The sequence below is a fragment of the Rhinopithecus roxellana genome, chromosome 14, assembly GCF_007565055.1.
Source record: "Rhinopithecus roxellana isolate Shanxi Qingling chromosome 14, ASM756505v1, whole genome shotgun sequence".
In the NCBI taxonomy this organism is placed as follows: domain Eukaryota; kingdom Metazoa; phylum Chordata; class Mammalia; order Primates; family Cercopithecidae; genus Rhinopithecus; species Rhinopithecus roxellana.
The window spans coordinates 63,649,734-63,663,873 of NC_044562.1; the positions used below are offsets into that span (position 1 = coordinate 63,649,734).

General features: G+C 52.3%; 1 protein-coding gene across 10 annotated transcripts in view; it reads right to left on the minus strand.

Annotated features, from left to right (window-relative positions):
- Nucleotides 1-14,140, minus strand: part of SH3BP4 (SH3 domain binding protein 4) — a 103,387-nt gene that overhangs the window by 2,611 nt on the left and 86,636 nt on the right. For all 10 annotated transcript variants that reach the window (XM_030916872.1, XM_030916873.1, XM_030916875.1 and 7 more), the window contains 2 exons: nt 9,462-11,821; nt 290-478 (listed from right to left, as the gene is read on the minus strand). In XM_030916872.1, the coding sequence (XP_030772732.1) occupies nt 290-478; nt 9,462-11,821 (2,549 nt within the window). The remainder of the gene's footprint in view (nt 1-289; nt 479-9,461; nt 11,822-14,140) is intronic.

Sequence of the window (14,140 nt, forward strand, 5' to 3'; positions counted from 1 at the left end):
AAGGCCTCTGTGTATGCGTTATTGCATTATTCAATCCTATTGATGGTAATTTAAGATCAAAATTAAAGCAAGGGACAGGGAGTTCTGTTTGTCTTTCCCATGTCGTGTGGGAAGGACATCCTAAAGGCAGGGCTCATAGCAACCAATCCAGAGGACGGTTCCCACTCAGTGAGGCGCACCCAGTGCTGGGCACATGCGTGCACATTTCCACCCATCAGCTGCACTGCATGGGTCCAGGGAGCCAAGGGACAGAGGGTCTCAGTGAGCTCGAAGCTCAGCCGCGGCTCACCTCGCTGTCCACAACCCCGTTCCTGTCCCGGTGAGGAGACTCGTAGGCGTCCATCTGCTGCTTGGAGACCTTGGCCAGCTTCTCGGCCAGCTCCCGCCAGCGCTGGGCCACCTCTACGGCCGTGGTCAGGAGCACGAAGTCCTGGATGAGTCTGACCACCAGACCCTGGCAGTCCATCTTCAGTAGGGCCTGCAGAAGAAGAGGCACAGTGTGAGACAGTGTAGGGAGGGAGGCAGGCTCTGCTCCCCGCAGAATTCCAGCAGATGGCGCAGGAATGGCCATGGGCTCTCTATTCTCCATGTTCCCTGGCCTACCAAATGTCCCCTGAAATTGATCACTGCCAGGGCTCATGGGAGAGAAAAGATGATGTGCAGAGCGTGCTGGGTTCACCAGCGTCTCCCTCCAAAGCCCACATCCACCCAGAACCTCAGAACGGGACCCTACTTGAAAATGGGGTCTTTGCAGAGAGAATTAAGATGAGGTTCTTCTGCATTAGGGGAAGTCACCAATGACTGGAGTCTTCATAAGAAGAGAAAGCAGACACAGAGGCAGAGGGAAGAAGGCCATGTGAAGATGGAGGCAGAAGCTGGACAGACGCGGCCACAAGCCAAGGAATAGCAGGAGGGTTGAGCCAGCAGGGCCCAGGCCTGCAACACCTTCTCCCCCACCGCTTCCAGACGGGGCCATCCTGGGACTCCTGACTGAGACCTGTGGCCTCCTGAACAGTGAGAGGACAAGTATCTGTTGTTTGAAGTCCCTTGGTTTGTGGTCATTTGTCTTGGTAGCCCCGGGAAGCTAACAGACGGGGTGAATATGGATTATAGTTGTCACCATTCCCACTCTCTGGGGATGCCAGAGAGAAACGAATGCATTTCACCAAATAGACACCATAGCCTGAGGCTGAAAGGGACGGAGGACGAGCTGGACCTGCTGAGCGTGCAGTGCTGACACTGGCCAGTTAGAGAGCACTAAGGGCAGAAGGGACAAAGGCTGATGGACTCGGACTCAGACACAGACCACCCAGGGAGAAGAAGACAGAGAACAGAAGAGGCCCGGGGCAGAGACAGAGGGTGAACCACCAAGAACCACAGTGATCAGGAGATCCACAGACCTCCCCCAGGACTGTGCAACATGAGAAAACAGTTTCCACAGTTGGTGGGATTGCTCCCACGCCAAAGCGGCAAGAACTTTGTACTGTGTCTTTAGGACAGGGATTACTAACCACAGAGGAAGTCAGAGGGGAGGTAACAGGACAGACAGCCCTGCTGGGACAGTGGCTGGATGGGACAGGCACTGAACATATGGCTCAATAGCCTAATATACGTGGCGGACCCCAGGCTGGGGTCAAACTCACATTTCTGGTTTAAAGAAACAAATCAAATTGGCTAGCACAAGCCAGCAGGCCTGCTAGTCCTGCACACCGTGCCAAGTCACGTGACTGCCACTGGGTGTCATGCGAGCAACTCTGGCGCCATCCTAATTATAAATGAGGCCACACATGGTTAGCGGGCGGCTCTGAGCCAGTCAGGATGACATCACCAGGAAGGCAGGAGAGCCGCACGCTGCGTCTGATTCTCGTCTGAGTCTCCTCTGCCATAGAAGGCACAGCTCACTGCCACCCTTCAAGCTTTCTCTCATCCAACAACGGGAAAGGCTTGGCTTCCAGGGCAAAGCGGCCCGAGGCAGCCCAGAGACGGTTTCTGAGGCTCCCGTGGGCCCTCGGACAGGCGAGTTGCTAAGAAGAAAGGAAAGTCACCAGGCCTGGTGCTCTTTCTCTCTATGCTCTGCTTCAGCACCTGAGGCTGGTTGCCAGCACTGTTTGGCCAACTATTTTGTGCGGATAGCTGGGTCATCTTGCTAGCGCTCATGCAGTCGGCTGGGCTGCTTGCTTCAAAGCGAGCCCAGCTGTTTTAGACTGAGTATTCTAAGGTACATTTTAAGTTTACTTGGGGGTAGTCTAACAATACAAAAAGGTGACCTTTTTGGTGACGTGTGGCATGCATCAGCCAGAGTAGGTGACTCACGATCCTTCCAGGTGGGCCCCCACTATCTCAATCCATGCAATTTAAAAAGAACCATGAGCACCGGGCGCCGGTAATCACGCCTGTAATCCCAGCACTTTGGGAGGCCGAGGCGGGCGGATCACAAGGTCAGGAGATCGAGACCATCCTGGCTAACACGGTGAAACCCCGTCTCTACTAAAAATACAAAAAATTAGCCGGGTGTGATGGCAGGTGCCTGTACTCCCAGCTACTTGGGAGGGTGAGGCAGGAGAATGGTGTGAACCCGGGAGGCAGAGCTTGCAGTGAGCCGAGATAGCACCACTGCACTCCAGGCTGGGCCACAGAATGACTCAGTCTCAAAAACAAAAAAAGAACCATGAGCGACAGATCATTCTGATGCCTCCCTAGATATGAGAGGCTGAGGCTGACAGCTGGCTACCAACGAGGCTGGCCAGAAGGGGGGGGTTTGAGGACCTGGTGGCCGTTTCTGTTTTTGTAGAAGCTACTAGAAACTCAGGGCTTGCTGACTGGGCTCCTCCACTCCCCAGAGCCACCCCACAAAGCAGAGTCTGAGTTCAACCCACTTTACAGAAGAAGCTGAGAGAGGCGAAGTGGGTTTCACACCTAGAAATGCCACAGCCAGAGCTGCCTCTGGGCGCCCATCCCCAGCTCCTCCCTGCTGTGTAGGCTGCAAGGCGTCTGTTCTACAGATAAGCACAAGAAGCCCGCAGACGCCAGGCTTGTCCCGGGTCCCACAGCTGGAAGTGACAGGCGTGGGGGCAAACGCAAACTTCTTGGCACTCGGCCAGCGTCCTTCTGATGCCGTGAGCCCCACAGGGCATTGGGAATTGAACCACATGTAATACTGGTCTGGATTACGCTTCATATCAACTATTTATATATTTCAGAAGAAGGTGTGTTTCAATTTGAATTTGGACATATTCAAAATAAATTGTTTTAAAAAATGAAATGTTGCTAGATTCGTTTCAGCAGATAAAAAGCATACAGGTGTGTATTCACGTGTTTGGAGGGTGTGTACTAAGCTGGTAGGCTGTCAGATCCTAATTTTCTTGCTGGGGTGGGAGCCTCGTCTGCGGTCCTCGGAAGGTGTGCTGGACCACCACAGGGTTTGACACGAAGTCACTCAGTGTCCCCACTCAGGTCTTTTGTGGCTACTCAGCACACATCAAGCCCATCTGGCTGTGGGCACAGCTGCCTGGCTCCAAAGTAGCCTCATTCTCTAGGTAACAGAACATGTCAAAGTCACCTGCTTCTGACTCGAGTCATTCCTGGCACGAGTGATCAAAACTGCTCTCTCCCCAGGGGAACTGAGCACAGGTCCCCAACGTCCTGGGAAACACAGGTGTTCTCTGGCCCCCGGGAAGGAGAGCGCCTGGACTCCATCCAGGGGCAGCCAGGGTCCCATTTCCATGGATCCTGGATGAATGGAGAGGTCAGCACTTCCAACACCAAGAATGAAGGCATCTTTCCCTCACTCACTTTGGCTCCACTTACACAACTTTTACTGAGTCCAGCCCTGGTTTAGTTTGTTACAAACCACCCGTACCATCAACAAGGCATAATCGATGCATATTTTCAAAGGGCAAATTTTGGGTGCCCGCCAATTGTTAGCAATAGAAAACTTTCACAGCAGGAGGCTCTAGCTCTAGGAGCCTGATCCCTGCAGCTTCCTCTTTTTATGGGCACACAGGTACACCAGGAAACACTCAGTGGACTGATGCACTATCCTGATTTCAGTTGGAATTTTGTTAAAGTGAGTACACTATGAGTTCAGTCAGGGTTACTGAACTTTATAAAGGGACAGATAGTAATTTTGGCTTTGTGGGACACACGAGGCCTGAAAGCCACAGACAAAGCATATGGGAATGGGCGTGGCTGAGTTCCAACAAAATGCCATTGACAGGAATAGCAGACCTGGGGGCTAGAGTTTGGCAACTTGTTTCAAGAGACATTCTTGGCCAGGCATGGTGGCTCACCCCTATAATACCAGCATTTTGGGAGGCTGAGGGGGGAGGATTGCTTGAGTTCAATGAGTTCCACATCAGCCTGGGCAACACAGTGAAACCTTATCTCTCTACTACAGACAAAAAACCAAAAAATTAGCTGGGTGTGGTGGCATGTGCCTGTGGTCCCAGCTACTTGGGAGGCTGAGGTGGGAGGACTGCTGGAGCCCAGGAGTTCGAGGCTGCAGTAAGCTGTGATCACACCACTGCACTCCCACCTAGCGGACAGAGCAAGACCTTGTCTCAAAAAAGGGGCGGGGGGGAATATTCTTATAAAGTACAAAGAAATACAATTCAGGCTTTTTTGCTGCATGTTTATTCCATCCTGCTTCCTTCCCAACATGTCCCAAAACTGGAAGGGAAGCCTTCTGCACATGGCACCTGGACAACGGGCCCAGCCTCCTTCCCTTTCCCACGTTAACAGCCACAGGCTCTGGCTCTGGGGCTGCCTGGGAGGAACCCCCCAGGACCCCATCCAATGCACACTGTCCATCAACTCCTCCTCTTCTGGAGGTTAAAGTACGTCTTCTCCCAATTCACAGAGAGTCCTTCCACATCATTCTTTCCCACCCCAATGCGCCCCATGCACTTGCTAGCTTCCTTATTTCTGTTAGTTTTCAAGTCTCTTTGGGTTTATTCCAGCCCCCACTCCACTCCTAAAACAAGCACCCTCCCTTGCTTTGCATCCCACAGCAACTCCTCTTTCTTTCTCTTAGGAACTTCTCCACAGAGCCCAACATGCCTATTTCCCTACCTCCCACAGCTTCAGCAAAACGTCCCTGCTACAGCCATCACCGATGGCTCCAGGTCACCACACCCCACAGGCTTCGTTCTTATGGTGGATCCAGGACCAGTTGTGACAGCTCACTCTGGCCCCTTAGGAAGTTCTCCCTGGGCCTGAGGCCACCGTGGGCTGCTTCTGCCCCCATGGCTGATGGTCACTGCCCATGGCCATCTCCAGCCAACTCCCCTTCCTTCCCCACCATAACAGAGACCACATGCCGAGTGCTGACAGTATCCCGAGAATTGGGAATAGTCTCTTGCATCAAAAGGGTGTGGCTGAATGCAAAGTTTTCTGATTCTCAAAAAGCTGGGTTCCTTTTCAAAGGCCTCCACCACTGCCAGATGCTGCTCCCTCTCTTTGCCTGACAGGAACCCACCAACCACACAGTGTTTCTGGCCAGTCTACAGAGGATGCACTGTGAGGGTTTCATGTCCCCTGCTTCCCCTCTGATGTCTCAGGTGGCTGAAAGAAAACCCCACCCTCGAATCATGCCATTGCCACCATTTTTTTTGAACATGGGACCACGAAAGAGCATAAGGCTTAAATGTGAATGTGCACGCTTCTCCTTTCATAAATATTTATGACTCCCCCTACGGCTGATTGAATATGTATATTTGGCCACCAATATCCATAAATTCTTGTTGCCTTTGCCCCTCCCTTGAAGTGTCTGTTTTTGGCTTCTGGCAGGAGGCCTTCCTTCCCAACCTGTCAGAATAGCCACCCACAGGCTGCAACCCTTTATGAGGAATGAGGTTCTCCTTTCCAAATGCACAAACCTTGTCATTCTTCAGCGACACCATCACAGGCTCTAGTGGGAGAGAGGTGGCCAGGACAGAGGGGTACTCTGAGTGCAGCCACAGCCATGTTGCTGGGAAGGGGCAGGCAGAAGCACTGGGATGCCTTACGCACGGGCTCTATCAAAAACAGGCGCAAAAACAATGGAAAGAGAAAATGGAACCACAGAACAGAAGCATGGTACGGCCACGTGAGAATGCCTCCAGCTTGAATTCTTAGCCCAGCCCAAGGCCTGCATTCATTCATTCATTCATCACTCATTCATTCATGCATGCATCATTCATTCATCACTCATCCATTCATTCACCACTTATCTATCGAGTGCCTCAGTGTTTCTTATGTGCCGGGGCCCTTCCTCTCATGCGACCTATGTTCAGTTAGAGCAATAATGAGAAACAAGTGCACAAGAACATAAACTTGTTTCTTTTCTTTTCTTCCTTTATTTTCAAGACAGGGTTTCACTCTGTTGTCCAGGCTAGAGTATTATAGTGCTACGATCATAGCTCACTGCAGCCTCGAACTCCAGGGCTCAAGCGATCCTCCCACCTCAGCCTCTGGAGTAGCTGGGACTATAGATGTGCACCACCACATCCGGCTGATTTAAAAAAATAAATAAATAAAGAGATGAAGCCTTACTATGTTCCTCAGGCTGGTCTTGAATTCCTGGGCTCAAGCGATTCTCCTGCCTCAGCCTCCCAAAGTGCTGGTATTACAGGTGTGAACCTCCAAGCCTGGCCAAAACAAACTGCTTCTGATTCAAGAAACACCATGGAGACAGAGGATGATGGGGTGCACGGGCTGCAGGGAAGGACGTCCTGGAGAGATGGTATTTGAGCTGGCAGCTGAGGGAGATGAGGAGGTCTGGGAAAGGGAGCTTCAGGAAGAGGAACAGCATAGCATCTGCAGGGGCTGGAAGCCCGGCGAGCTAGGTGTGTTCAGGGCAGGGGTGCACGGAGCATGGTGGCCTCCAGGGGTGGGATGGGTAGGGCAAGATCTTACAGGACTTTGTGGGGCAAGGGCAGGGGCTGACCCCGTTCTAATGGCAGTGGAGAGAGGAACAACCCAGGTCTCATTTGATTCCTTTTTCCTTCCCATCTCCCTGCATACTGACCGTCTCAAACTCTCACACTTTCCCCATCATTTCAACACTATTTCCAACCCAAGGCATCAGAACAAGGACACAGAAAGCCATGATAAAAATAAGAGGCAGGGGGTGGCCTGGCTGTGACTCTCTGGGAGGGGCAGGTAAAGCAGTGGCAGAGGCCGCAGAAATCGTGACAGCCCTGTGACGACAAGCGGAATAGAACAGCCAGTTTTCAGGGTCTCCTAATAAACGCCCTGGGAGAAATCCATCTGCGGTTTCTAGAAGTTTGGTCAAGATGATGACTGACACAGGTGTCGGTGGAGACTCTGCAAAACCAGTTTTACTTTATCACCACAAAATCTAACCTTGCCTCAGGGAGCCGACCTAGCCAAGGGCAAGTTTCACTTCCTCCTCTCTGGGTAGAGGAAGGACTCGGTACTGAGGACACACCCCTCCCTGCAGCGGACGGGGAGGCCCACCAACAAATCCCCTTCCAGAGACGCCAAGCAATTCGATTGAAAGAGTTTGATCATTTACGTCTTTTGGAAAAAGACAAAAAAGCAGGAAATGAGTGTAAAAGCCACCTCCTTGGAGGTTATTTCCCACAGCTGGTGAAGTACTCCCGGTCGTGTCATTTTTCCACCTCTGGTGCAGCGTCGAGATGAGTGTCCTGGGCTCACCAACGCTGTCAGGTTCCATGACGGCATGCACGGCCATGGCTGTGGTCTCGGGGCCGCCCGCACAAAGCCTCTCACAGGATGGAAGCGCTTTGTGTGCCACTGTGCTGGGTGCGCCCGTGAGGAGACCAGGCCACGGCCAGGCACCAGGTTCTGGAAAGTTATTTTACTGGAGAGCCGGGAGGTGTGCTCTGTATCACACATGGGTGATGGGTGATGGCTGATGGGAGGGACACAGGCCATCCCCTCCCTGCAGGTGACCCCATGTGGGGCCCCAGAGGCTCCCCTGCTGCGTTTGTTCGCTTCCTCCCCACCCAAGTGCAGTGCCTTCCTGGTTGCCAAGGTGGCCCCTCTGACAGCCGCTTCCAGTTCCATCTCCCTTCCCTAGCGAATCTCGTGGCTCCATGCTTCTGGTACTGCACACAACTGCAGGGCACCCAGAGAAGGTCTCTCGCCCCACTCCTGCCCCACTCCTGCTGGGCTGCGTCCCTTCTGTCTCCTGGTTCAATATGGGCAGCCGAGCCAGGTATGTGCCATGTGCAACCCTTGCCTGCACACCTGTGTCTACAGGACACTCTGGGCTCTCCCAGACACACAGGGCTCAATCCAGGGGAGCCGGGGAGGCGGCAGAAAGGCCAGGGCACCAAGAACCACACCTCTCAGAAGCTAGGACACAAGAAAGGCTGCGGGTTCTGGGGAACGAGGAAGAGCGGCACATGGCAAGGTCACAGGGTTTTCCCAGGAATGAACACCAGCGATGTGCCCCTCTCCGGAGGATAGGGGTGGACTCTGTTCTATCACAGGGAGACGTCCATAGGGACTCTCCACCACAAACACCCCTGATGGCAGAACACAGGGGTCGCTAAGCCTAGCCAAGGTAACCGCCAGGACCCAGGTCTGCTGACAGCGGGGCCGCCTGTGAGGAGTGGCGCTGAGAAAGCATTGAGCAAATGCTCCCCAGTTGGCTTGCGCGCTGGGGCGTAACCCACAGTCTGACGCTTACTTTCCCCTTTTATTTCTTTGGATTCCAGTTCACAGTTGCGCCGGCAAAACAAATGCTGTCCTCGCCCCACAACTCAAACCAACACAGAGGGGGAAGTGGAAACGACACAGAGATGTTGGAAGCTTCAAGGAAGCAAAGGCAAGAAAAACTCACATTACAATGAACTCAGACTTTGGGGCAGTGGTTCTTGAGACTCTAGAGTCACAAACCCTGTTGGGAATCTAACGAACCACAGATCTGCTCCCAAGAGATCTAAACTGAACTGGCGAGAGCACAGGCCTCCTTCTGCCCCCACCCCCACCGGGTCCACTCGGGGACCCTCGAGGAGCTCAGAGACTTGGTGGGAAAAGTGACTGGAATGCTCTTCTTTGCAGGGTTCAGGTGGTCTGGGGCCTCCCAGGATCCCCGGTAAACCCGTATCTCCAGATGCACACTTCAAGCCCCACATGTATACCCCAGGCAGCGGGACATCAGCCACAGACACCGTCCTGGTGACATACACCACGGCCCACGCCCAGGCATATTGGGAAGGCGAAAGGCTGTGCTGAGCCGCACCTATTTCAGGCATCGGGACATCAGCCTCAGACACCGTCCTGGTGACGTACACCACGGCCCACGCCCAGGCATATTGGGAAGGCGAAAGGCTGTGCTGAGCCGCACCTATTTCAGGCAGCGGGACATCAGCCTCAGACACTGTCCTGGTGACTTACGACACCACAGCCCATGCCCATGTGCACTGGGAAGGCGGAAGGGCTTTGCTGAGCCGCACCCCTAACCTCCCAGGCACCTGCTGAGCACTCACCATCACAAGCTCCTTCTGGAAGGACTTCCGGTCTTTGTTCTCCGTGTTGTTACAGTCCTCCTTCAGCTTTTCCAGGACGGACGCCACCCGTTCGGGCTCACTATCCAGCTCTGCCCGGCAGAAAAAGGTGAGCGGCAGGTTCACGTAGCCCAGGGCGTCGGCGAAGGAGCGCCAGCTGCTGATGTTCTCCATGAGCAGGGTCCTCACGGAGGCATAGATGTAGGTGAGGAATTTGCAGGGCCGCAGGATCTGCTCCAGCAGCACCGAGGTGCTCAGCTCCGGGCCTGAGTACAGGCTGGGCCGGGCCCTGCCGACCACCAGCACGTTCTTGGCATGCACGAGGCCCACCCTGCCCTGGTAGTAGCCGATGTACCACTCCTTGGTCCACAGCTGGCCCCGGAGCCTGACCCGCTCCTCGCTGAGCAGGGCAATCCCATCGCCCTTCTTGTACTCCAGCAGGTAGTGGTTCTTGTTCTGCCGCACCACAGTCTTGAGCAACTTACCAAACTTGAGGTTGGACACCGGGCGGTCCTGGAAAGTCGGGTACTTTGTAGTGGTGGCAAACGGGGACAGGATGATTTTCCCGACTTCGTTCTTCTTGAGAAACCTCCTTTGCCCGGAAGGCTTGATGGCACTTTTAGGGGGTGGCTGAGGAGTCTGGACGCAAAACTGGGTGAGGATGGCCTCCTGGTCGTCCTTCACCTGAACCCTCAGCGTGAAGTCCGAGAGCTCGTTGGGGTTCTGGGAGGTGATGGGGAAGATCAGGCGGCTCACCTTGCCCAGCTTCAGCTGGAATCCTCGCACCACTTTGGCCTGCTCACTGGCTTTGACCTCGTAATTCGTCATATTGGAAAACATACAGACCTTGAGATCCTGGGGTCTGGATAAAACGAACTGGTGCTTGCCCCATAGCTGCAGGGCCACCGGGGCAGGGTTGGGGGCCTGGCGTGTGACCTCGCTGACCAGGAGTGTCTTTGGGGCACAGTCATGCCCAAAAATGGTCACTACCGTCTTGAAGGATGGGTGGATGTGTTTGGGGCCGTAGAGACCCACTGTGACTTTTTTATGGATGAAGTCCCACACGGTGGAAGGGTAGAGGATGCTTGGGCCGTGGGCAACGATAGCCACGTACATACAGGGCTCCAGGTTGTGCAGCTGTGCCTGGACCGTGTCCCCACAGCTGCAGTTAAGTGGGACGGAGACATACGGCCCTTCCTTTGAGTCGCTCCTCAGGCACTGGAGGCCCACTGTGCTTTTGCTAAAAAGGTCATTTTTTATCTCTGCTGACACTTTCATCTCCAAGATGATAGAGGTTTTCACTTCCAGGTTGCTCAGCTTGACCTCCAGCACGGGGCTGATGCTGCAGGACCTGTCACTGTTGAGCTCCAGCGGGGGGTCCAGCAGGGCTTTCATGGAGATCTGCTGGGTCTCCCCAGGGGCGACGTGGCCCTCGGGCACGTGGATGCTGATGCTGGTGTCGGGAAGCTGCACAGCACCCCCGGAGCTATCCAGCTTGCACACGATGTTTGTCTCCACGGCTTGGGTCTGACCCCAACCAGGGCTTTGGCCAAGCAAGTCCAGGTCATGGCAAGACCGGGCCAGCTTCCGGTGGTTTAGCCAGGCAGTTCGAAAATCCTCCCGGCTCTGAAATTGCTCGGGGGCAGGTGATTTCAAGCCGGTGAAGAAACTCGACGATGTGGGAGCGTCGGACTTGGCTTGGAGGACGGAGAGTTCCGAGAGACTGTAGGAGCGCTTGCTCCTGAAGAAGGGGTTGTCCCGCCTGACCGGCGGCTCTGCGTGGAGCCCGTTTGTGACTGGAAGCTCGTCGAAGATGTTGCCAGTGCTATTCGTGGTGGCTGAGCTGGATTCAGTGAAGGAGGATGTGCCTGTGTCAAAAAGGAGCAAATCCACAGTACTTTTGGGATTCAGCTCATCCAGGCTGGGCGTGACGGGCACGTTCCCATTCAGAAACGGGTTGGTCTGGACCCCGTTCCAGAAAGGGTTATTACTGTACGTTCTGCCTGGTACTCTTTTGTCATCCGTCCAACCCCCGAGCAGATCCAGCTCCTTGGCTACCTCGTCTGGGCTGTCTGGAAGATTGTCAATCATACCGCTGTCACTCAGCGTTGAGTTCCGGTAGTTCAAGGGCTGCACGTAGGAGGAGGGGATGTAGCCCATTTCGGTGGTGTTGTGTGCGTACCACCACTCACCGCCAGATGTGTCCAAGACATAGAGATGGTCGCCCTTGGAGAACTTCAGTGTGGTGAAGTTGGTGGGGCAATAGTCCTTGATCGCAATCACTTCCTTCGCATTTCCAAAAGGTGTGGGGTTGTCTACTAGCAAGGCACTGGGAGAAGGCACTGTGCAAAACACAAAGAAAACAGACAGTGAGGGCAAGGCTGGTGGTGCATCCAGAGTGCTTCCCAAAGGAGGGAGGAAGGTGATAAACCAGACAGGTGGACAATAACCCAGGCAAGTCACCAGCAGAAACAAACCAAAGTGAAATTCGGTACGTAATTTACCTGGCCAATGAACTGGTTACTGAGAGCACCATTGCTACTTGGTCACTTTCAAAATCGACAGCCTATGCCCGGCAGAAGGACCACAGAGGAGCCTCTCCATCACTCACAGAAAAGCAGATCAGTGCAATGGAATATTTAACATGCCCTATGCCCTAAACATCTCATTTTGGGCAACTTTAACTTCTTAAAAGAACTGCTACTTGATACAAAGAGAAACTGAATGTGATTTACTTAGAAAACATGGTGACATGATGAGTTAGGTGACCATTGCATGTGACCAGGGACTGGAAATGAACAGTCTCCCAAAACTTCCACAATGACATGTCTGAGCTGATTCCAAAGCTCTGCCTCTCGATGGAAAGGTTCCCTCAACCTACTTCTTAAATTTCCAACCTCAACCTGTTCCTCATCCAGCTGTTTCCTCAGATAAAGTATGAATTCTGAAGTCAGTTCCTTCCAACCTCTTTTATACTTATTTTACGTATTTATTTATTTATGAGACAGTGTCTCGCTCCACCACCCAGGCTGGAGTGTAGTGGCATGATCTCAGCTTACTGCGACTTCGGCCGCTTAGGTTCAAGTGATTCTCCTGCCTCAGCTTCCAAAGTAGCCAAGATTACAGGTGTGTGCCACCATGTCTGGCTAATTTTTGTATTTTTAGTAGAAATGGGGTTTCACCATGTTGACCAGGCTGGTCTCGAACTCCTGACCTCAAATGATCCTCCTGCCTCAGCCTCCCAAAATGCTGGGATTACAGGCATGAGCCACTGCGCCCGGCCCAACCTCTTTTAAATTATCATTCAAAATCATGACATGAAAATAGACTGTTCACATACCTTGAAAATGAGAGATTACGCCTAGTCATAGCTCATACTAGCATTGAACAAGTGTTGAAGCAGTCTGAAAAATTCCAACCCTTTAAAAAGTGAATCAAGTTAATTTATGGTTCCTGCCATTAAACTCTATATGTTACCAATGTAGACAACAATTAAAACAGCGAAAATAAGTCAGTTAAACAAGTGGTGTGTTTTGAAAAATAATGGATATGATTAAATATCCAAGTGTTTTCTCTCCTTCTCATACATGAGAAGGTATATTCAGAAGATGAAGAACATTCTTTCTGAAGAAAATAAGCATATATACTTCTCCCCAGGACTCCCCTCCCCCACCTCCTAAACTGCCTCACTTCAGGAGTCTGCTGACATTCTGGCTTCCTGTAATGAACAATTGAAAGAAAGAAAGGAAATGTTTCTTTTTCTTTGTCTTTTTTTTTTTTTAAAGTTGCCAAAGCAAATGACCAAAGCAAGGAATACATTTTTAGGTGAACTAAACCTACATCTTTTCTAATGTGATTAAGTCCACAGTCATCGTATTCTATCAAGTTGCCCCCCCTCTCCACCCCGCCCCAGAAAAAATCACCTGCCAGTTTCCTTTTCCTTTGAAAGGAAATAATCACACTTCCTTGGGAAAGTGTTAGGAAATCAGGTAGACAGTTTCTATTCATTTCCATGAACTGGGTCACAGAGATGTGCTTGGCTGGGAGCATCCCTGGGCCTTGAAGCCCCACCTACCTCCTCCTGTGAAATTACAGCAGGTGGTCTATCTGGGTGTCTCAGAGAACCCGGCTCTGGGATCACTGAACCAAGACTTGAATTGAGCCCTTAGAAACTGTGTGATCTCCAGAGCCTAAGACTTGACTCATGGTGGAGAAAAAGTATATTTCCTCAATGAGCTTTGGAGAGGATAAAACGCAAAGATGTAGATAAGGCACTTGTCATAATATTGCTTGTACCAACTTGAAGAGGCACAGGATATTATGTGAAATAGACATCTCCTGGCCCCAATGTTATCTTCTTCCATAGCTCTTATCACCAACCACTACATCATGTACTTGATGGGGTTCAGAACATGCTACCCCAAAATATAGTACCATGCATATTTTAAGCTGGAGGAATTTGAGAAACAGTAGGTGCAGGAAGAACTCCCTGCCCACCCCCTGAAGCAGGTCATAGACTCTCAAGTGGGAGGGGCCCTCACTGTATGTGGGGGACAGAGCATCCTATCTCCAAGGACACAGGGAATCTGCAATGCCCAGGCCTTGCTGTCCTCTGGCTCATGACACTTGCTCCTGCTTTTTTTTTTATCCCATCACAGTTT